At 44.4% G+C, this 24,335-nt stretch overlaps 1 protein-coding gene across 1 annotated transcript in view; it reads left to right on the forward strand.

Annotated features, from left to right (window-relative positions):
* Nucleotides 1–413: 413 nt before the first annotated feature.
* Nucleotides 414–24,335, forward strand: part of EGFL6 (EGF like domain multiple 6) — a 33,263-nt gene continuing 9,341 nt past the window's right edge. The window contains exons 1-7 of the mRNA XM_068963326.1: nt 414–496; nt 590–702; nt 7,106–7,198; nt 10,967–11,086; nt 13,873–13,992; nt 15,590–15,724; nt 18,354–18,476. Of these exons, the coding sequence (XP_068819427.1) occupies nt 414–496; nt 590–702; nt 7,106–7,198; nt 10,967–11,086; nt 13,873–13,992; nt 15,590–15,724; nt 18,354–18,476 (787 nt within the window). The remainder of the gene's footprint in view (nt 497–589; nt 703–7,105; nt 7,199–10,966; nt 11,087–13,872; nt 13,993–15,589; nt 15,725–18,353; nt 18,477–24,335) is intronic.

The raw sequence follows: 24,335 nt of genomic DNA on the forward strand, positions 1-24,335 counted from the left end.
TTGCAGGGAGTGGGGGCTGCTCTCCAGTGGCGGGCTTCTCACTGCGCTGGCTTCTCTTGTTGCAGAGCAGGGGCTCTCTAGTGGTGGCGCATGGGCTTAATGGCCCCGCGGGAGGCAGAACCCTCTCAGACCAGGGATTGCACCCGTGTCGCCTGCACTGGCAGGTGGACTCTTAGCCACTGAACCCCCAGGGAAGTCCCATGTAATCCAGTTCTCTTAACCCTGGAGAAGAAGGAAAATGGCTGATGCTAAACATTGGGGACCTGGAGAAGGGCATGGCAACCCACTCCAGTATTCTTCCCTGGAGAATCCCCATGGACAGAGGAGCCTGGTGGGCTGCAGTGCATGGGGTCGCGAAGAGTGGGACATGCCTGAAGTGACTTAGCACAATTATTGGTGAAGGCTGGCAAGGGATGATAGCAGAGGCTGGCAATCTGAAATTCAGGTTTTCAAAACCCGATCTAGCACTTCCAGCAGGTTTGTGGCAATTGACCAGGTAACTGTCACATCTCCTGTCCATAGAGTAGCAGGGCAGAGTCTCTGGTGCTTCCCGTTTTCTCAGTTCTAACATGTGGCTCTCTATCCACAGTCCAAGGGATCACGCGTTGTCGGCATTGTCGCTCCAGCCTGGTGTCTGTCGCTATGGAACCATACTGGCCTGCTGCTATGGCTGGAGAAGGAGCAGCAAGGGAGTCTGTGAAGGTACTTTTGTAAAAACTCAGACCACCCGGTGCTCAGGTGGTTGGCCTGGGTCCTGCAGTTTTTCTCTGTGACACCATGAGCTGTCACCAGGTTGCCAGTGGCTTTCCCAAGGTCTAAGTTCTTGTGAGATCTCTTCCCATTCAAAATGTGGCTGACCCATCACCCTTGATGTGATGTGTTTGTTTTAGGAGCCCTGTTTCATCAATTCTTTCTGCTGTTCTCTTAGTCAGTATGGCTGTTTTTGTTTTAATCTAGGGAAACTGAGTTAGGCAAAAACAGGTCAAGAAATACCTCATTCTAATGATAATTTTTCCAACCAAATTCTAATGAATTCCACTATTTAATTATGAATCACCCAATCAGTAGGCTTTGGTCACAAGCAAGAAGGTTAGCCATTTACTTTGTAGTTTGGTTACTCACATTTTTCAAGTCCATCGTGCCTATTTCTAGATGGTTTCAAGGGATGCGTGCATATATATGCAAGATATGCATGGTTCTGTTGTGTACATTTCAAAGTAAGTTTCCATAATTTGCTTTTGACATCATTTCTCAGACCAGTGTTCTGAACTCCGAGAGAGGCCTCTGGCAATTTCAAAAAAGTTGGGGAGGCTAGGGATGAGCACAGAGTTCTGTGTGGCATTGTTTTCCATGTAAATTTCTATAATAACCGACACTCTCAGTGTGAAAGAATCAAATCTGTATTCTTCGAAGCTGACTAACCAGGGGTACATTCTTTCAGGGCAGGAATCTGGTCACAGGGCCCCGTGTATCTAGAAGGTGGCATAGAACCTGAATCCTTAATCTGTTAAGTGGGATGAACAGCCATTTGCACGTCCCATATACTTGAGGCACTGGTGTGGATCATATTGGATTATAAACTATAAAGCCCAAGAGTGTTAGCGATTTTTAAGAATAATAATTCTGCACTCTTTTTCTGCTCTTTCCCTGCCCCAACCTCCTCCTCTTTGATTTAGCTGGTTCAAAAATAATCTGGGCAGACTGTAGCTGTGGGCAGAACTTGACCATGTCCGAAATCCATGAAACATTGGAGGACGTTGATCTCGCTCCCACATGTTTAGTCAAGTCACTTGGTCGTGTCCGACTCTTTGCGACCCCATGGACTGTAGCCCACCAGGCTCCTCCATCCACGGAATTTTCTAGGCAAGAGTACTGGAGTGGGTTGCCATTTCCTTCTCCAGGGGATCTTCCCGACACAGGGATCGAACCCGGGTCTCCCACATTGCGGGCAGATGCTTTACCGTCTGAGCCACCAGGGAATCCCCCCACGTGTTTGATATTATGTAAAACCCTGCACTGCCGCGGTTTCCTTATGAGGAGATGACAAGAGTGTGAAGATAGCAGAAGTGTTTGAAGGTCATCACTGCCTGCCTAGCAAAAGAAAGTTAGAACATTCCCCTGGGACTTTGTCGGTTGGAAAGGGTGGTGCTCACACTGGTCGGGTGGGTCACGATCAAGGGCATTGTCTTGAGAACCAGACTGACATGGGTGACCTTGGGCAAGGTAGATAAGCTTGCTCAGGCTCCGTTTCCTCCCTTGCAGACTTCTGTCCGTCAAAGCAGCAGGTGATGAGGGGGTTCAATGTTGCTTTTTTCTCCTTCTAAACACAACATGATACATTTGTCTTTGAGGTCAGTCAGGTGGAAAGGGTCAAAAACCACACGGGATACCTGCTTTGGAATCTCTCTTACAGCCACAGGAACCTCAGGACCTCCTGCCGTAAAACGTGCATGTCTCTGGTGAATAAACGAGGGTGAGCTTTGCTTTTCCAGAAGGGCTATTCTATAAGTAGATCGGAGCAGTCTGACCATGGTGCACACAGCCAATCACATTCTCACCACTTTTGTGGCCAGTATTCACACCAGAGGCCTGAAAAGAATTGAAAGCCAGATGCTAAAGGGCATTTCCAACACACCGCTGCCACTGCGTGTTTGGCAAGCTGAAGAGACGGTCAGCCTACCCTCTGCCCCCGTCAAATGTTGACACAGTAAATGGCAATGATTTTTGTATCTATGATCTGTATCATATTACATCCAATCGGCATGGCCCTTCTTGATGATAAAGTCATACGCTCCTCGAAGGATCAGGTAACAGGCTGGTTAGTCCCTGATCACCAGGCCTCTGATTTCTAAGCCGTGGGGTGCATGGTGATGCGACAGGAACGCATGCCAACTTGCCTGAACAGGCAGAGCCAGGCTCCAGCCTGTGAGGGTGCAGTCTGCCCCAGCCTTCACCTCCACTGACTGATCAGCCCTCAGTCCTTCAGAGGCCCTGCCTCTATGCCAGAGCTTTCTAGATCTCAGCCTCTGCCCTGCTTAAATCTGTTCCCAGGGCAGGGGCTGCTTCACTCAATATCGTTAGCCTTCAGGTATGGGTCACTTAGTGAGATATGAGATAAAGAGCCAGAAAGAGTGGGTAAAGAGTGGATAAACACTCCAGAAAGATGGAGGAGTTTGCAGGGAAATTAGACAAGAGAGCTTCCTTTATCTAAAGCACACTTAAATCTCAGACCATTTTAGACATAAACGGAATTTCCCCATGCCATAGATTGGCTGTTCCCATCACAGATCCAAAGTTACCGTAAATCAAAAACGTCTTTCTGGAGTGCTGACCTCCAAACAGCAAGAGTATTAATATTCACCACGTGTCCTCTCTTCTCTTTGGCATTTATCCTGGGCTTTCCTGTCTGGACTACATTGAAAATAACTTTCCAGGGAGCAATCAGAGGTCTTGGGGGCTTTAAAAAAAAGGTTTATTTTTCTAACATTTAGAGTCAAAGCTGCATCTCCAAGAACATAACCATAACAAAATATCCCTGGAAATCCAATTCTATCTCGTTTGCCTCCAAAAGTAGAACTTTGGTGGGAAGCGTGTTTTCCCCTACCTTCTTTCACTTATGATCTACTTCAAGCCTTGAAATGTTTCCCTGTTCAAAGTTCTACACTGACTGCTTTGTCATTCAAAACTATTTCAGTGTCTAACATGTTCACACTATTACATGCAGAAGGAGAAACAAAGGTGAGTGTTTATATCCCTGTTCTGAAAGCACTTAGCCTCAGATAGTAGATAGAAGTGAAACACAGAAGCGAAATATCTGGCTAGTTATTGAATACGGTGAAGATATCAGTTTCGTGGGAGAAGCCTGCCAGAGTTCTGTGGAGTTCTCAGAGATGAGCAGAAGTTCACGTCTGGCTGGAGAAATCTGTACAAGCTTCTGGAAGGAGGGGCCCTACAAGGTAGTCCTTGCAGGATTGTTAGGATATTAACCATTGGAGTGGCGGGGAGGGGTGCCGCAGGGTGGGGTCACAATAGAGAAGGGGTAAAAAGTGCAGAGTAGGTCAGAGAAGAGCAGGCAGTCTGGTTTGACCTCATCGTTGCCTGGGTTCAGGGAACAGAGTAAGACTAAAACAAGGCCGAGGCCAGATCATGGTTATGACCCCTGTCCTGGATTCAGCACCCAACAGAGATTATTTGATGACTTCTAGGCAATGAAATCGGTCCTGAATATTCGTTGGAAAGACTGACGCTGAAGCTGAAACTCCAAATCTTTGGCCACCTGATGCAAAGAACTGACTCGTTGGAAAAGACCCTGATGCTGGGAAAGATTGAAGGCGGGAAGAGAAGGGGACGACAGAGGATGAGATGGTTGGATGGCATCACCGACTTGATGGACATGAGTTTGAGTAAGCTCCGGGAGCTGGTGATGGACAGGGAAGCCTGGTGTGCTGCAGTCCATGGGGTCGCAGAGTCAGCCACGACTGAGCCAATGAACTGAACTGAGCTGCAGCGATGCATGGCATGATCAGAGCTCTACTTCTGGAATATCCCTTTAATGTCTCATCGGACCTTGATGTTCTAGGAGCAGTACCTGTGAAGGTGATTCTTGCACAAATATCCCGTTGAGAGGCACTTGGGGAGTGAGGGAGCTGGGGAAGAAGCGAGGCAAAGATGTGGCTTCAAGAGAAGTATGGCGTCATCCTGATCCCACAGGGAGCTCTGGAGTGTTAATTGCACCGTAGCATTTGTCCTGCCCAGAAACCAGGGGCTACACTGTTAGACCCGTGCATCAGCCAAGCCCTGGTCACAGACTGAGATGAGGAAAGTGAAGAGAGAGAGGCATGCGACAAATCTCCCAGACATCTATGGGCAAAGTGGTTCCCAGCAGCTGGATAAATATTGGCTTGGCCAAAAAGTTCATTTGGGGTTTTCTGTAAGCGACTGTAGAGAAATCAAAATACACTTTTTTGGCCAACCCAATACTTAGTCGAGGAACGTGGTGGTAGAAACAGGGATAGAGGGGTAGGATACTCTGGCTGATTGTTTAGGGAACAAGAATAGAGACAGCTGAGATTTTGAGTCCAGGTAGCTGGGAGATGAAACGTGACATTAGCAAAGGTAAGGTTGGGTCAAATGGGAACATGCCGGAGTCTTTAGGAACAGGCTTGCCTAGGGGTGGGCCTACTATGAGCCAGAGAATCAATGTGCAGAGAAGTAAGTAAGCATTTCTGGCAATTGCTGAGTCATCCTTTCATATGCTGGCTGTTTCTGGAACTCCTAGTAGATCCAGAAAATGTGAGAGTCCATTGATTGCCTACCGGCCTAGTTTCTCTCTCATTCATTGCTTTTTCTCTCATTCCCCTTCATGTCTTTGGGCTCTCGCATTTTCCTCTCTTCCTATCCACAGCGTTTTCTCCCTGTCTCCTCCTTATGAGCCAGACTCAAACTTTCCACCATCTTTGACTACGCTTTCTTGCCCCCAATCCAATCTGTTACCCATCCTATCTTTGTTTCTCCTGCCACTTCAGCCATCCAACAAGTATTTATTTAGTTCCTAGCTTATGTCAGTTGTCTGGATGCAGAAGTGGATAAAACAGAAAACCAAATGCTGCCTTTGGCATGCCTCCATCACCACCACTATCGCCATCACCATCATGCGTGTGGTTCCCATCCTTGGGACCGGAGGCAGCGTCTCCCTGCCTCCAACCTGTGCTTTGTTCATTTTGGCTGATAACACACAGAATTTTGAAATTTTGATCATACAAAAGAGAAAGGGGGAACTAATACAGAAGAGAAAAACAAAAAACAGTAGAAAGGGGGAGAAGGACCTTGGCCCAGTATAACTATGGAGTTTCTTCCAGCTCACAAATCATATTCCTTTTGTTAAATCTTTTGTGTTTACATACAAAACTGGCTAATTGCGATGTAGGAGGCTTTTTGTTTCCTTTGAATGCCGCTGGAGGTGTGGCAGTGCTAGGCAAAGTTATGGTCAACTTGTACTTGTGGGGTGGAAGGGGGTGAGGAGATGGGGGCCGGGGATGTAGTTCAGAAGCAAAGCAGTATTTTAAAGGTGAAAATAAACTGGAGAGGAAGCAGATCACCCTCTGTATTGTATGTCACCATGGATTTCTCTGCCACACAGAAGGCGGCTAAGTTTAACATGTGTGCATTTCACTGGGCTGACTACCCCTCTTTTTTTAAATTTCTTTACTGAAATACAGTTGACTTACACTGTTGTGTTGATTTGTGCTCTACAACAAAGTGATTCAGTTATACATATTTGTATTCCTTTTTCATATTCTCTTCTCTTATGGTTTTCTATTATGGTTTATCAGAGGATACTGAATGTAGATCCCTGTGCTCTACAGAAGGACCTGTTGTTTACTCATCCTATATATACTAGCTTGCATCTGCTACTCCCAAACTCCCAGCCCTGCCCTCTCTCATCCTCCCTTCCCATCGGCAGCCACAAGTCTGTTGTCTATGTGTGTGAGTCCATTTCTGTTTTGCAGATAAGTTTAGATGTCTCATATTTCAGATTCCACATGTAAGTGGTATCATAAGGTGTTTGTCTTTCTCTTCCTGACTTACTTTAATTAGTATGATAATCTCTCTAGGTCCATCCGTGTGGCTATAAATGGTATTATTTTATTCTTTTTCATGGCAGAGTAATAGTCCATTGTATATATGTATCATGTCTTTTTCATCCTTTTACCTTTCAGTGGATATTTTGGTTATTTCCATGTCTTGGCTCTTGTTGATAGTGCATGTATGTATCTTTCCAAATTAAACTTTTGTTCAGATAAATGCCCCATAGTGGGATTGCAACTCTATTTTAGCTTTTTTGAGGAACTTCCGTACTGTTCTCTCTAGTGTCTGCACCAATTTACATTCCCACCCACAGCGTAGGAGGGTTCCATTTCCTATATACTCTTCCCAGCATTTATTATTTGTAGACATTTTGATGATGGCCATTCCGCCTGGTGTGAGATGATACCTCATTGTAGTTTTGATTTGCCTTTCTCTGATAATTAGCCGTGTTAAACATGTTCTCATATACCTATTGGCTCCTATTCTTTAATTGTCAAAATACCTTTTCTTTCCACAGCTCTGTGTGAACCTGGATGCAAGTTCGGTGAGTGTGTGGGGCCAAACAAATGTAGATGCTTTCCAGGATACACCGGGAAAACCTGCAGCCAAGGTCAGTCCTAGAGACCACGGTGGTAATACAGACCTGCCCCAGAGCTTTCAGAATCAACTCAGGCAGCGCAGTGGTGTTTGGGACACAGTATAGCAGTCAGGATTCTATAGTTTTTAACTCCGATCTTCAAACGACAGTGGTTTCACAATGAGATTTTTCCATCAATCTCTTCTAGAAAAACATCAGTCATTCTGATGCTTTTGTTAGGATGCCAGATGAAAAACATTATTTCCCCTCAGAACAAATAATATTTATTATTTTTTTAAGCTAAGGAAGCAGTGCATATATTTTATTTAAGAAAATCCAACAAAACAAAAGGATATAAATTAAAAAGTGAGAGTGAACACCCGTAGTCCATCCTCCACCTGTAGCTAAGAGTTTGACCGCCATCTCTGCAGTTTCTTTTCTGTTATACTTACAAATATGGATATTTCTCATGGCCATTTTTGCATGTCAGCACATAGAGAGCTGTCTCATACTTTTTAAGGCTGTATCCTGGTCCCTAGAGCAAATGCTTGTGTCATTTATGTAAAAATACTTTAACCACTATTATAAAAGTTATCCCCAACGTTTCGCCACTATGAATAGTGCTATAACAGTCATTATCCTATGCATATCCTTGCACCTCTGAATATTTTTATAGGGTAAATATCTAAAAATGGAATTGTTGGGTTGAATTGCATGCATATTTTTATTGTAATGGATATATTTTAAAAGGCAATTTAGTCATAGGCTGTCTATCTGAAGACATTAAAGCAGTTATAATATTAAGAACAGTGGTTCTTAAGGTGTCCAGTTTTGTCCCCTAGGAAGACTTGCCAGATACAATACATATCCCTAGTTAGATTTAAATCTTATTGTCAAAGGCAATTTCACATAAACAACAAATAATTTTATAGTGTATGCATGTTGCAAATATTGTATGGGACATATGTACACTGAAGAAATATTAGTCATTTTTCCGAAATTCACATTTACCCGGGCATCCTGCATTTTTATTTGATAAATCTGGAAGTCTTACCACCGAGGTCATCTGGCGGTGCCTGGAGACTTTCGGAGGGGTTACCACTGGCATCTGGTGGACAGAGCCCAGCTGAACATCTATAGTGCACAGGGCAGCCCCCAACTAAGTGTGATCTGGCCCCAGATGTCCACAGTGTGGAGGAGCCCAGGCACCAAGAAACCTGTGCTAATTAAGAAAGGGTCCCCAATTCTATAACTCAGTTAGGCAAAGAGCAGCAAATCTAGGTCAGCTGCCCTTAGGAAAGAGCCCTGCCAGGGTTCTGGAAGGGAGAATGGAATTCCAGAGAAGGCCAGGGCTCTGCCCCACTCTGTCCCCCGGCCCCTGGTTCACTGCCAAGGCCAGATGCCCACATAGCCTTTCTCTGTGCTGGCAGACCTGCAGGCTCAGGGGGGAGCCTCTAGCTCTCCTGTCCCAACCTCAGGACAGGGCCCAGCACCACCAAGGGGCTCCTTAGAATCGTGTCCAGAAGGCTTGAGGGAAGTGCGGCAGGAGCCATGCTCTCAGAAGTAATAATTCAACCATGTCCCTTACCAGAGATTTTCCCACCAGGAGACCTGGTTTTCCATGTCTTGGATTCTGTACCAAGATCCCTTCTCAAGAGAGTTGGAATGGAAAAGGTGTTTTTTCATGCTGCTTTTCAAGTCCTTGCAAAATATTTCACTTTGAGGGAGTGTCCAGTTGGCTCAGATGTGGGGCTGTCTGGCTTTTCCCCACAGCCTCCCTGCCCCAGGGCCGCCTGATCAAAGTCCATGTATATCCACTGATGGCCACAGGCCTCAACTCAACTAATGTCTTTCCCCAAAATGCTTCTTCCAAGAGACGCCTCTGACTTAGGGCCAAGTGATGGACTATCCCTGGCTTTCCCGTTATGTCCAACCAGCATTATTTAATTCATGCATTTGAAGCAGTTAGGATCCATACAGGAGATGGTAGTGTACAGGGGACTGGCAGTGGAGAAGGGGGTTCAAGTGTCCAGATTATGTGCTGGAAAATCTCCTTGTAAGGTTCTTTTCAGAGGTGAAAGCAGACATGTACTTATTTTCCAGAATGGCCTTTGCTTGTTACTGTGCTGAATTTTGGTCTTACATGGAATTTGGTTAATTTCTGCTTTCTATATCTGCCTTGGGAGAGTTACAACATGTGGCACCCACATCAACACGTGCCCAAAGACGAAACCCATGATGACTTTCCAAGTTTTTTCCCTTACGTATCTATTTTATTTTAATAAAAGCTACTTCATTCTTCATGTTTCATGTTTTAAATCCTGAAAAGCTCAGAGAAGAAAGTCCCTCTCAATCTTCCCAGGAGGTAACCATTATAAACATGTAGAGCCTGGTCTCCCAGGGTTTTTTTCTTTTCCTGCCTGTGCCACAGTGCTCGCAGGATGTTAGTTGCCCAACCAGGGATAGAATACGGACCCCAGCTGTGAAAATGCTGAGTTTTAACCACTGGAATGCCACGGAATTTCCCTAGGCAATTTTCCTTATGCTTATTTTTAAAATGTCGTATCTATATACATAGTTTTGTAAACTTCTTGTGTGACAGCATCCTCTGAGCACCTTTATATGGGATTAAATATTGTTTTGTGACCTGACCACAGGTAATAGCTGCTTAGCAGGACTCCCTCAGGAAAGGTGTGAGACAAGGCCATTTGGCCATCATGAGGCTGCTCAAAATAATAACTGAAAGGAGACTGTGCTGTTGGCACCTGTCACAGACTACCTGGAACAGCATTAAAGGCAGTGGTATCTAGGTTATGTTTTAACTTTTTATTCAAGTAGGAAACACAAAATTGTACACCTGTCAACAATGTACAACTCCATGCATGTTCACGAACACCCATGTAGCTGGCATTCAGATCAAGAAATGGAAACTCAGCCTCCCTGAAGACCCCTCATGCTCCCCTCCATCACTTGCCCCTAGCCCCCAACGAGGCACTGTACCTTGTCTCTCACACCACAGAGTCATTGTGCCTGGATTTGTTTTGTTTCTTTCCCTCATGCCTGGTTTTCAGTGTGCGCATTTGTGTCCAGCTTCTCCCAGTCAGTATCATGTTTGTGAGTTTCATCCACAGTTGTTTGGACTTGTGGTTTGTTCAGCATCACCGCTGTATAGTATTTGATTGCATGAGTATACAAGTCATTTATCCATCCTTTTGGGAGGAGAGATTTGGATTCTTTCTGGTTTGAGGCCATTCAGAATAGTGCTACTGTGATCATTTTAGCATGTGATTTTTTGGTGGTTTAGTGGCTCAGTCGTGTCCAACTCTTTGTGATAGCCTGCCAGGCTCCTCTGCCCATGGGATTCTCCAGGCAAGCATACTGGAGTGGGCTGCCATTCCTTCTCCAGGAGATCTTCCTGACCCAGGGATCGAACCCAGGTCTCCCGCATTGCAGGCGGATTCTTTACTGACTGAGCCCCCAGGGAAGTCCAGTGGGCATGTACCCATGTCTCTGTTGGACATTTGCCCAGGAGTGGAATGGCTGGCTCACGAGTGTCTGTATCTAGCTGCCACACAGTTTTCCAGAGTGGTTGTGCCTATATTTGCATTCCCTTCAGCAGTGTACGATGATTCAGTTTGCTCCACATCCTCACCAGCGCTTTAATGATGGTCGGAGAAGAGGCGAGTCACCACCCTTGGTACCTACCTCCACAGCTGGGGTCCAGGGAGGCCAACCCCGTTCCGCATCTGGGTGTTTCCTCCTTCAGTTCACCTTTCTCCATTTTCTGACTGCCCCCTGCAGATGTGAATGAGTGTGGATTCAAACCCCGGCCGTGCCAACACAGATGCGTGAATACACACGGTAGCTACAAGTGCTTTTGCCTCAGCAGCCACATGCTCCTGCCGAACGCCACATGTTCCAGTAAGTTTCAGCAGCTTGCCTGCTCTCAGTCAATCCAGAGGCTTGACTTTTGCCATTTAATGCTTGGGGCAAAGTTAAGTTATTGGAGGGGAAACCCCCCCCCAAAAAAACTCTCACATCACCCTAGACTAAAACATCTTTGCACACATATTTTTTCAATTTATTTATTTTTTAATTGAAGGATAATTGTTTTACAGAATTGTATTGATTTCTGCCAAACATCAACACGAATCAGCTATATATATATGTGTGTGTGTGTGTGTGTGTGTGTGTGTGTGTGTGTGTGTGTGTTCCCTCTCTCTAGGACTTATTTTTAATTGTACTAAAATACGTATATTGTGCAATTCACCATTTTGACAATTTTAAGTGTACTTCAGGTGTTTTGTAATTTCACAGTGTTGTGCAAACCATCACCACTCTTCAGAATATCTCCGTCACCCCAAAAGGAAACCCTGTCCCCATTAGCAGTCACTCTCCACTCCTCTTCTCCTCCACCCCAGCCCTGCATTCTGTCTCTCTGGATTTGCCTGTTCTGGTTTCGTTGTTTTTTAAATAAAAAGACTAACTGAGGAGAAAGATAAATTGAGTCTCTCTATATATACAAGGATGAATTAGAATTCTTCATGAAAAAAATAAGCATACTGAAAATATAAGCATATTGTTTCAGGAAGGTGATAAATCTCAGTTTCATCTCAGGACATCAGTTCTTCCCACCAGCTATCTTTCCCATGCCCCTTGCCCCACGCTCAGAGATTAGTGACTCTTGTTGGAAGTCCATTCCAGTTCACATTCCTGGAAAGAAAAGCCCTTCTCTGATAAAGAGAACCCATGTCCTGTGGGAGCCTAAATGTCTATATCCATTCATTTATTGAGAAGGAAGTCTTTTCAGGTTTTATGTTGCAGCTGAAAAGCAAATCCATCTGCCCTGCCACCCCCAACAAGCCCACAGCTTGTGCCTTCTGCCAGCTTCCCATGGTTGCAGAGTCCTCTGACTCCCCAGCCTATCCTGGGCTCTCCCTCAGTTTTAAAATCCAAAATACGGGCTCGTGCATAGCTCACTTCCCCCACTCCTGCCTCACCCTTGAGCTGCTCGCCTCACTTGGCAAAATGCCCCAATACCACTAGGGTATCCATTAGCAAGCATGCTTAAGAGATAAAGCAGGCATTCAGAGAGTCTTAAAAAATTTTTTTTTGAGTATTAAATAAAATATTTATTATAAGTTAAACAGAAACCCCCAGGAAACAAATAAGTAGCTTAGTGAATTCTTATAAAGCCAGCATCCTTGTAACCACTACCAAATAGAACTTTGCCAGAACTACCCGCTTCACCCCCCTAGCCCCTTGGGAACAACTGTCCAGGGTTTTCTAGTCATCACTTAACATTTTTAAAAAGATATATGCTAATAGATGTTTCTGAAACATTCCACGAAAGCCTAATTAGTGCCAAAAAAGATATCTTTCTCCAAATGGAAGAATAAAATGAGGCAAATTTTGAAGATTAATTTTGAAAGAAGACAACTAAAGAGAAAAGGAATACACTAGAAATATAACCATTGGTCAGTGTTTGCTACATTACCGTGGCCTGTGTGTCTGTCCTGGTGCCCTCTTTGTCTGTTACTCTACATGTGAGGATTGCCTCTGCCTGCCTGTTTATAGCTTATAGTGGCCAGGTGGCCCTGAATGTCTCTCATGGATGCTGATTTTATTTACCCAGCCCTTTGCAGTCTCTTTCGCCCAGCTGGTTGACTGGCATGTTATAGATGTGGGTGTATAAAGAGAGGATATTCACTGTGCTCCCCTATTAAAGGCACTTTTGATCCATATATACTGGAACCCTACTAGGGATATGTGTTTTTGTGAGACAAGGTCTATTTAGCAATGAGTGACAGAAAAATCGAACTAAATATCTTTACTTTTAAAAGCTGGAGGCAAACAGCTCCAGAACAGGTCAGCAAGGACTCAGCCTCTGCCATCTTCAGGGTATTGATTTCATCTGCATGCTTGTGGCCTTGTGGCTACAATATGGCTGCCCTAGCTCCAGATATCACACACACATCAGAGGTTGGCAAGACAAAGGGAAAAGGAACGATGCCAGGAAACAAACACCTCTTTTATGTCCATCTGTTTTGTCACGCAGCACCATCTTTTCCAGAAACTCCAGCAGACTTATCTTAATATCTCTTTGGCTATAACCGAATCATATGGCGACTCCCTTGTTGCTGCATGGGAATCTAGGGAAAAGATGTGGAACTGTCTTTTCAGCCTCAGTAATGGGAATGGCTTTTGGGTAGCTGATCAGCCTTATCTGCTGTGTGTTTTAATACACACACCTACAAGACAAGGTTTTGTGATTTGAGTGACTCTCATGGAGGTTAGATATGAATGGAGAGATGGGTAGAGTTGGCATTTTTTTACCTTATTTATTCAAATGAATCATCTCCATCAGAGGTTGCATTTCAGCCAATAGTAGAGACCAGTCAGGTGATGTAAAGGAGCTTATATAGGAAGAGAGAGAGATGCCGTCTTTGGTGACTTAGGGGTGCATGCTCTGCCTAAAGACAGTCAGGTGCAATTCACTGGCCAACAGAATCAACCATGGGGCCTCCAAGACACCACCCCTGCACAGATTCCATTTGGATCTCCATCTGGGACTCAGATGATGAAGCTTATCCTCTGATACCATTCCACGTGTTACATTTCATGTCTCAGGGGTCAGGGATCGTTCCTTAGTGAGCATTTTTTTATCATCTCCTGGGGAAAAGGCTAACCTGTGCCTCTTTTCGCAGACTCTTGGACGTGTGCCATGACCAACTGCCAGTACGGCTGTAAAGACACGGAAGAGGGGCCACGCTGTCTGTGTCCATCTCCGGGCCTCCGCTTGGCCCACAATGGAAGAGCTTGTCTAGGTAGAGTGTCCGGAGTTACCTCCTCCCCTGACTTCTCCCTTTACTCCATTCCTCCTTTTTCATCCATCACAACCTACTTGTGGACTAGACATCGAAAGTTCCTGAAATGACAGATTTATGTCCATTTCCATGACAACATTCATAGCACGTATGTTCCAGACACACTTTGCCGTGCTAGAGAAAACACTTCTCTATAATTTGTTGGGTTGCCTGATGCCATAATGGAAAAAGATATAAGTAATTTTATTTTTGTATATTTACCCTGCACTTTTTACTTCATCTACCAAGTGGTATATACTCTTAGTGTATTTAACTATATTGTACCAAAGATAGATAATATTATGACAAAGTTAACACATAGCGTTAATACGGGATGTCAAACCAAACAGAATGTTGAAAGAGTTCTTAATCTTTTTTGATGGAAGCAAGCAAATAGCACTATGATTTAATATTCTAACTTCTGGACTACAATAGAAATATTTTTCAGCTGAGCTGGTTGGTGTTTATTTACCCTAAATGTATTGATACATAACTTGATAAACCACATTTAGAAAGCTCACCCAAATAGATCTGAAATCAGTTAACCACTTTAATAAGAAGTCTGTATAAATTAAGATTTTGGTTCTGCTCTTTGAGAGGAGGCAAATATTTAATTCAATTCACAGGGTTTAGTGCTCTTCAGTAAAATCAGATTTATGTCAAGGCTAATTCTTGACCAAACAAATCCGAGTGTTCACCCACCTCTTTGATCTGTTGAGGGCCATTTGTATTGGAGGAGCAACTTGATGTATATGAAAGTGATCCCTGAAAAATAATTTTGGTCAATCCAACACTTACTCGTTAATTATATCAAGAATGCAAAAAGAACAACAAGCCAGCACCAAATTTCTTGTTTAACCACTGTTCCAAAACGATGGTTCCAAATTTACTTGATTTGACATCTGAAAGTTAAGGCAAAGTCTGAGTCTTAACGGTTTGGTCAGCATAGCTGTCAGCCCCTGTGTGATGTGACTTTCCACGGTAGCAAAGGAAGGAAGCCTCTTGTCTCCTAAGTTGCATCATGGCTTCATTCCACTTGACCCACCTTTTATGTATCACTACATTCTTTAAAAACTGTGTTTCTATGCTTTGGAGCAATATGACAGGATTTGGAGGTGGTTGCTAATGAAATAATTCTTTTGAAAAATGCAAGCTTTGAATTTTTGTGTATTAGGTTTGCCATGCAATATCCATAGCTGGAAGAATATTAATTCCTTCAGCAAAACGGAGTGTCTGTGTACCAAGTGCCAGCTGTATGTTCCCTGCCCCAGAAAAGGCAGGGCCTAATGAGAGAGAAAATGTGACTAGAAGTAATGCCATTACAGCAAGAGAATACCTCTAAAATAAGCTGTACAAAGGGATAGAAATCCAGTGAGAGTGCCTCGGGGATCCAGAACTCTTCCCGGAGGATAGGAAGTTGGTAGCAGAATAATCAGTTTTCCAGTGAAGAAACCACGCATGTGTGTGCGTGCTGTGTGCTCTGGGTGCGGGCACGAGAGTGTGTTGGAGGGAGGGTGCTTTCTTGGTGTGTCTGACGTGTCCTGGTTCTCTATCCTAGACATCGATGAATGTGTCTCTGATAAAGCCTTCTGTCCCTACAATCGAAGATGTGTGAACACATTTGGAAGCTACTATTGCAAATGTCATGTTGGTTTCGAACTGAAATATATCAGTGGCCGGTACGATTGTGTAGGTAAGAAACCTAGATGCTTTCTTACAGATATTTCTACATCAGTTCTGTCTATTAGTTGAACCATCTACTGTACTGACTATCTTAACAACACAGAGAAAGTTATATTTTTAAAATTTTTGTCATTTGGAACTCTGATGACATGAATTACATGAAGCCAGGTTCATCAAAGTTTAAAGTAAAGAATCGCAGTCCCTGTAGCTCTATTATGGAGATAAATAGCTTGAGATGATTTTTGTGGGTTTTTTGAAGAAAATTGATCGGTTTCGTTCTGTTTATATTTTTGGTTCTATCTCCAGGTATAGCTAAAAGTGCTGTTACTTCAGTTGTGTCAGACTCTTTGTGACCCTGTGGACCGTAGCCCTCCAGGCTCCTCTGTCCACGGGATTCTCCAGGCAAAAATACTGGCATGGGTTGCCATTTCCCCCTCCAGAAGTTCTTCCCAACCCAGGGATCGAACCTGCATCTCTTACGTCTCCTGCATTGGCAGCTGGCTTCTTTACCACTAGCACCACCTGGGAAGCCCTAAAAATGAGGACAGTGAAGCATATTTACATTTGATAAAAGGAGGAATAACAAGTCCTGCTTAATCTTGACCTCAGTGGCCCTTGCCTAAGTCTCCCTCAGGAGTGGCTTTTGAAAAATGAATGAAGGAGGTGCAATGTTCTCTTTCTTCGCTCCTCCTTCAACCCTTCCATGGTTCCAGCTCTGCGTCCCCTAAAATGTTCGCCTTCTGGGGTCCTCAAGGTCACTCTATGATAAGATTGGGGTATCACTCAGCTCTCGGCCCGATATGGGTGAAATCAGAAATCCTGTTCCCTAGGGAAGGAATTCCAAGTCTCAATGAGCAAGTGAAGTGGGGTATTTGGGGAGCCCTTGCACGGCTTCCCATTGCCCTTGATAGAGCATGGATGGGGCTGGTCCTGCAGGCATCTCGGCCCCCAGGAGATTCCTGATTACATATCGTGCACATGACACACATGTGTGCGTAACACAGAAAGCTGACAGCAGCGGGGAAAGTAGGGCTTCTTTCCACCCTAAGCTCAGAGCTGACCAGGACGTGTCCTGTGTAATCGTGTTGGGGCTATATCCATTCCTGGGTTTTGAACACATCATATGAAGCCTCCATAGCTCTTCCCTTAAGCCTAAAGGCCATCCTAATCCAGCTTGTAACATCTCCATTTCTTGTGAGCTGGGATCCTCCAAGATGCTCCAGAACCCACCATCTCTGGGGTCCATCTCCAGGCTGTGTCACAGAGTTGAAGCCTGTTTCCTGAGACGTAGAGGGAGATGCCACAGGACAGGGTGGGAGTCCACACGCAGAGCTGTCAAAGGAAGCAAATCTTTCTGATTTTAAGAAGTGTTTGGGCTTCCCTGGTAGCTCAGAGATTAAAGCGTCTGCCTCCAATGTGGGAGACCTGGGTTCGATCCCTGGGTCGGGAAGATCTCCCTGGAGAAGGAAATGGTAACCCAGTCCAGTATTCTTGCCTTGAGAATCCTATGAACAGAGGAGCTTGGCAGGCTACAGTCCACGGGGTCGCAAAGAGTCAAACACAACTAATCAACTTCACTTCAGTTCACTTCACTTTAGATCAGCACCTGAGCCCCCTTGTGGCTGAGTTAAAAACAATAGCCTAGGGGACCTCCCTGGTGGTCTGGTGGTTAAGACTCTGCACTTCACCTGCAGGGTGGAGCAGATTCGATCCCTGATCAGGGATCAGGTAGCTAGGATCCCACATGCCACGTGGCACGGCCATAGAGAAATTAATTAATTAAACAAGCAAACAATAGCCTGTTTTGTGTGCATACTCTCCAGGCAAGAATACTGGAGGGGTTCATGTTTGGGAACGCATGTACACCCGTGGTGTATTCATGTCAGTGTATGGCAAAACCAATACAGTATTGTAAAGTAAAATAAAGTAAAAATAAAAATTAAAAAAAAAAGAATACTGGAGTGGGTTGCCATTTCCTTCTCCAGGGATCTTTCCGACCCAAGAATCCAACCCATGTCTCCTGCGTTGGCAGGTGGGTTCTTACCACAAGCACCCATGGGAAGCCCTCGAGAAGTATAGAAAAAAAGCGGGAGGGAACAGAAGGCCAAGGAAGCTGTCACATGGGTGGAATTCAGTAAACTTTCTGAGTCTAAACCCAACAGACGAGCTCAGACTGGCCTAACCCCTGCTCCTGGCAGCCTGTGAACAAAAGGTTCACATTTTTCAGATGATGTCAGTGCTTCCTAGCCCGTCTTATTCTTTGTGGGCTAGGAGTCCCAAGCCCTTCCATGTATAGAATTTACTTTCTGATATTGTTATTTAGTGGTAAGTTTGGCCAATGACAATGTTAAGCAATCAAGCCCAAACAACTTAGAGATGTCAGGAGTGTTGATAAGCAGGAGAGGAGGTTGCTGTGGGGGAGGTGAGCTGCAGACACCCTCCCTCCATACCAGGCAGCAAGCAAAGCCAGGGCTTTGGGCCAAGGCGCCAGGCATGCTCAGCGCTTCTCAGTTCCCCGGCCACGCAGGGTTGCCTGGCTGGGTGGAGTGGTTGGCCCTGGAGTTACTCAGGTTCAGGGGATAGCCTTTCAGCAAGTGCTGTTACCACAAGATGATTCATGCGACTGTTCACATTTTCAGATATAAATGAATGTGCTGCGACTACCCACACGTGCAGCCTCCATGCCAATTGCCTCAATACCCAAGGATCCTTCAAGTGCAAGTGCAAGCAGGGGTATAAAGGCAGCGGACTGCAGTGCGCCCGTAAGTACACGCGGTCTCCGCATCCTCGCTCTTCCCCATAAAGCGTTTGCTCCTCGTCTCCTTCCTCCCTTCCTTCTCCCTGCTCCTTCCCCTCTGGAGTGTTGGGAGCTCAAGAGGAGCAGGAAGCCTGCATATGGTGTTTGGAAACTTAACTCCGCCTCCGACTGGCCTTCTCAGCTACTCAGACCACACCTCCAGTTGTCACAGAAGTTGTAGGCACTGCACTTAAAGCACCGCAGGGATTCTGAAGGGTCTTCTGCTCACGACACGTTTTCAAATACTGAAAATAAAATTTGAGGACGATGACACTGAGCAAATGTATCAGTCAGGAGAGGCTCGGTTATGGAGCAATACTAAACAGTCCTGAAGATTCAGTGGCTTAGAACCGGAGAAGGTTTTTGACCATGTGAGTCAGGACTTTTTTCAGAACGTATAACTGAAAAAAAAGTACAGTGAAGCGAACCTCCCTTTGTCATCCTCCTCAAGCCTCTGTTCACTTTTCCTTTTGATGTAGAGTCAAGTCCCATGGTTTCTGCTGATGAATTCTTTAATGCTCAGTTGGTAAACTCTGATACACTCAATGTACAACAAGAAAACATCACTGCTGTCAAAAGCTGCAACAATAATCACTTTTGCCACTGGTGCTACACCCAGAGAGAGTCGTCAGGGCGTTTCTTGTCCACACTGTCACTTAGGCTGGCAGAGGTCCCACTGTCTTATGGTACCACGGTGTCAATCCGAGGCTGAAGGTTCATCACAGCAGTTGAAGGAGTGTGGACAGTCATGATTAAGCTTGGAAGCAGGGGAGAAAATATATCTAATCCTGTCATGCATCCTGAAAGAGAAGAAAACTAGGAATCATGGTGAGCACCCGGAATATCTTCCAAGACCAGCCAGCAAAGATTACAGGTCAGTCATGTGCCTGACCAACCGTGTTCCACTCTGTTTAGTCACCTGGCTTATCCTTTGATCATGTCCCTTTTAGCACTGGCTCATTGTGTGCCAAGACTTGTCGGCCACCCTGACTCTACTCTCTCATAGATGCCTTAGGAGCATAGCCACATATTCCAATAAATATGGCTGTAAGTCGTCCCTTGACCGTATCCCACCCTGTACCCCCACCTGGCTGATACTCCTGATGACAACAGAGCCGAACTCAGTGATGGCAAAAATGAACAGTCCACACACCATGATGGACTCTGAGCACCACACTCATAAAAGATTCATCATACCCCAGCGGCACTGGATGAGATGATGTACACAGGAGTATAAACAAAGGAGATGAGTCTGGAAATCACATCCTGTGGAGAACTTCCAAAAGAACTGGGCGGCGTTTAACCTGGAAAAAAAGGGGAAAAAAAGGTGCGGAAAAGCAGACATAGTGCCTGTCAATATTTTGAGGAACGTAAAGAAGAAAAGCCAACTCACTGGAAAAGACCCTGATGCTGGGAAAGATTAAAGGCAGGAGGAGAAGGGGACGACAGAGAACGAGGTGGAGAGACGGCATCCCCAGCTCAATGGACACGAGTTTGAGCAAACTCCAGGAGCTGGTGGTGGACAGCGAGGCCTGGTGTGCTGCAGTCCACTGGGTCACAAAGAGTCGGCCATGACTGAGCGACTGAACAGCAACAAAAGAAAAAGTGCTTTCCCATAGCCGAAGTAGGCCACGGGGGGAACTGCGTTCTCTCTGACAAATTTCCCCATCAGTGATCTCAGAGTGAAGAGAACCTGTGGAGTGGGGACCATGGCCTCCAGGAGGGACACCCTTGGGTTGGAGATGGGATTCAGAGACTCCTCGATGTCCAGAAGCTTGCTGCTGTGGTTTCCGTCCCTCTGTGTAGACATGCCCGTGGTGTCCTGAAACTATTCAAAGAAAGGCTGAGAGACTGGCTTCCTGTGCAGGGATGTGCATGGGTAGGTGGGATGGTGGGAAAGATGCCATAATTTTGAAAGACCTGCAGAGAAGGGACGGAATCAGTAAACCTTCCACACAGGATCAGTGGTCGAGGGCTCCTTCACGCCACCAACTTTGCCCATGTCAATTCTGGCCTCGCCGGTCTCAGGTCGTCTGGTTGACAGCCCAGCTTAGGGCTAGGAAGGCCTAAATTTGAATCCTAGCTGTACCCCATACTGCCTGTGGTCTTTTGCCAGGTGCTTCACCTCTCTAAACTCAGTGTTTCTATCTGAAATGGGCCCCGTGGTGGCCCTTTAGTGAGTGCTCAGAAGGGGCCAGGCCACTATCCCTCGGAGACCCCTGACTCCAGTGAGGTTATTGAAGTATAGTTTGTGTGCAATGTTGTGTTAGTTGCAGGTGTACAGTAAAGTGACTCTGATATATATATATATGTGTGTGTGTGTGTGTGTGTGTGTGTGTGTGTGTGTGTGTGTGTATATATGTATAGTAGTGAGTATATGTTAACCCCAGCCTCCTAATTTATCCACCCCTCCACCTTTCCCCTTTGATAACCATAGATTCGTTTTTGAAATATGAGAGTCTGTTTCTGTTTTGTAAATAAGGTCATTTGTATCACTTTTTAAAATTAGATTCCAAGTATAAGTACTATCACATGAAATTGTCTTCCCCGACCTGACTGACCTCACTTCGTATGATCATCTCTTGGCCCATCCATGTTGCTGCAAATGGCCTTGTTGTGTCTTTTTTGTGGCTGAGTAGTTTTCCATTGTATATATGTACCACCTCTTCTTTACGCACCCCTCTGTTGATGGGCATTTAGGTTGTTTTCATGTCTTGGCTGTTGTAAATAGTGCTAGGAGCTTAGCAGTGCATGTATATTTTTGAATTACAGTTTCTCTGGATATATGCCCAGGGGTGGGATTGCTGGATCATATGGTAGTTCTGTTTGTAGTTCTTAAAGTGCTCTCCATACTGTTCTCCACAGTGGCTGTATCAATTGACATTCCCACCAACAGAATAGGAGGCTTCCCTTCCCTCTACACCCTCTCCAGCACTTACTGTTTGTGGACTTTTTGATGATGGCCATTCTGGCTGGTGTGAGGTGATACCTCGTTGTAGTTTTGATTACATTTCTCTGATAATTAGTGATCTTGAGCATCTTCCCATGTGGTTTTTGGCCATCTGTATGTCTTCTTTGAAGAAATGTCCATTTTCCTGATTGGCTTGTTTTTTTGACATGGAGTTGCAGGAGCTGTTTATTATTTTGGTCAACCTAAACATTTCTTACGCGAAGAAAACTTTTTTTTTCCTTTGGTCATCCAACTCTAAGCTTATTTAGGGGAGCAGTTTAAAACAGATTTTTCTTGATTCTTGAAAACCTCAAACTTATCACAAGATTCTGTTTGATATCTGAAAAATCATTCATTTTGTTACTATCCATTCTGCGCCAGAATCATTTCTCTAGTCTTTTGCCAAAATGTTTATTTATAAGAGAAAACTATCTTCAGACCACTCAATATGTTATTTGCCCAGTCCTTTTCCATTCTGCTTTGATTGATGCTCTGTAAAATAAACAGCCATGTCTTTTTTGAAAATTGATCTTAACGTCTTAACACACACTGCTTAAAGGATGGCCGAAATCCACCCTTACATGCAAAGAAAAGTCATAGAAAAATGAGAGAATCACATCTAATTAGTGTTCAGCATTATAAAATGCTGTGTTGTAAAATACATTTGTATCTGTGTGAACTGCTTGTATATAATAAGAAAGCAGCTTTTATTATGAGTGTATTGCTTTTGAAAAAGTCCAGACCCTAGATGGCAGTACAGAAGAGGAGTTAGTCAATTATCCTTATGCACCATCTGTATCCAAAGGACAGTGCAACCTGAATGTGGATGCGTGTATTTTTTTACTGTTCTTATACGTGTGTGTATGTGTTAGTCTCTCAGTCATATCTGGCTCTTTGCAACCCCATAGACTGTAGCCCACCAGGCTCCTCTGTCCATGGAATTCTCCAGACAAGAATACTGGAGTGAGTAGCCATTCTCTTCTCTAGGGGATCTTCCCAACCCAGGGGTCAAACCCGGGTCTCCTGCACTGCAGGCAGATTCTTTACCATCTGAGCCACCAGGGAATATGTGGGTAGTCATAAGGCACCATTAGATAATTTGGTCTTAGTTTGACAGCAGCTATACATCATTCTAAGGAAATCAAAACTCTAGTACTACCCAACTTTGTTAGTAACAGTCAATTTAAGAAAGGACACTGTGTCATTTAGTTACCAAGAGTCAAATTACCTTGGCTTGATTCCTGGCTCCCTAGCCTACTGCCTCTGCTCTGAGAGCAAACTAAGCTTTTAGGATCTCAGTTTCTCTCTTCAAAATAGTGCGTGCATGCATGCTAAGTCGCTTTGGTCACATCCGACTCTTTGCGACACTATGGACTATAGCCTGCCAGGCTCTTCTGTCCATGGGATTCTCCAGGCAACTGGAGCGGGTTGTCATGCTCTTCTCCAGGGGATCTTCCCAGCCCAGGGATTGAACCTGTGTCTCTTATGTCTCCTGGGAAGCCCATAATAGTGTCTGACCCTTAATACTGTTTTGGCTATTACATGAAATAATCCATACATAATAAATAAACACCCACGTGTAGGGCTTAACTCCAGTCCAGAATGGATTAAATGCTCTACAACCATGCACTCATAGGAGGAGTAATAGTGACAATGGCTTCTTTACCAAAATTCGATGATGGTTCCCATTGGAAAGCAGCTTGTTTAGTCACTGAAAATATGCTGTAATCATTAGACGTTCATATTTTACAGAGCATATTCAAGAATATAGGTGTGAGTACAACGAGGCCATTCCAATACTTTTTCCTTCAATAATAACATAAGCAGAAGAGGTATGATCTGGAAAAGAATTTAACTTAGTAGGAGATTTTCGACATTCTGGTGATGAATTCTAAAAATAATAGTAAACACAGGCCCAATATATGTTGAGCACTGATCTTAGTATTGACATGTATTCACCTGTTTCACCCTCATAAATGTCTTCCTTTTATCCTAGCTGTGTTTTAAAGTCAGCAGGGCACTTATTGATTTATTTGGCTGTGTCAGATCTTAGTTGCAGCATACAGAATCTTTCATTGCAGTGCACGGGGTCTCTAGTTGTGGCACGTGGGCTTAGCTGCTCCATAGCATGTGGGAATCGTAGTTCCCCAACCAGGGATTGTGCTATATAGTAGGGTCCTTATTGATTATTTTATATATAGTAGTAGTGTGTGTCTGTTAATCCCAAACTCCTATTTTCTCTCTCCCTCCCTTTCCCCTTTAGTAATCATAAATTTGCTTTCTATGTCTGTCAGTCTATTACAAAGATGCATTTTATTTTTTTTTAGGTTCTATTTTTCAAAATATAAATTTATTTATTTTAATTGGAGGTTAATTACTTTACAATATTGTATTGGTTTTGCCATACATCAACATGAATCTGCTACAGGTATATCCATGTTCCCCATCCTGAACCCCCCTCCCTCCTCCCTCCCCATACCATCCCTCTGGGTCGTCCCAGTGCACCAGCCCCAAGCATCCTGTATCATGCATGGAACCTGGCCTGGCGATTCGTTTCATATATGATATTATACATGTTTCAATGCCATTCTGCCAAATCATCCCACCCTCTCCCTCTCCCACAGAGACCAAAAGACTGTTCTATAGATCTGTGTCTCTTTTGCTGTCTTACATACAGGGTTATCGTTACCACAAAGGTGCATTTTAAAAACGAATTTAATTTAGTGGTGAGAAATATGAAATGAATGTAAAACTAAACATAGATGCCTCTCTGTGAATAATCAATAAGTAAAATCATTTAGCTTTTGATACTAGTTGGTTGAGGTGAAGAAATTCAAAGATATGTATACACTGAATCAAAATCACCATTTTTGT

The sequence above is a fragment of the Capricornis sumatraensis genome, chromosome X, assembly GCF_032405125.1.
Source record: "Capricornis sumatraensis isolate serow.1 chromosome X, serow.2, whole genome shotgun sequence".
Classification (NCBI taxonomy): domain Eukaryota; kingdom Metazoa; phylum Chordata; class Mammalia; order Artiodactyla; family Bovidae; genus Capricornis; species Capricornis sumatraensis.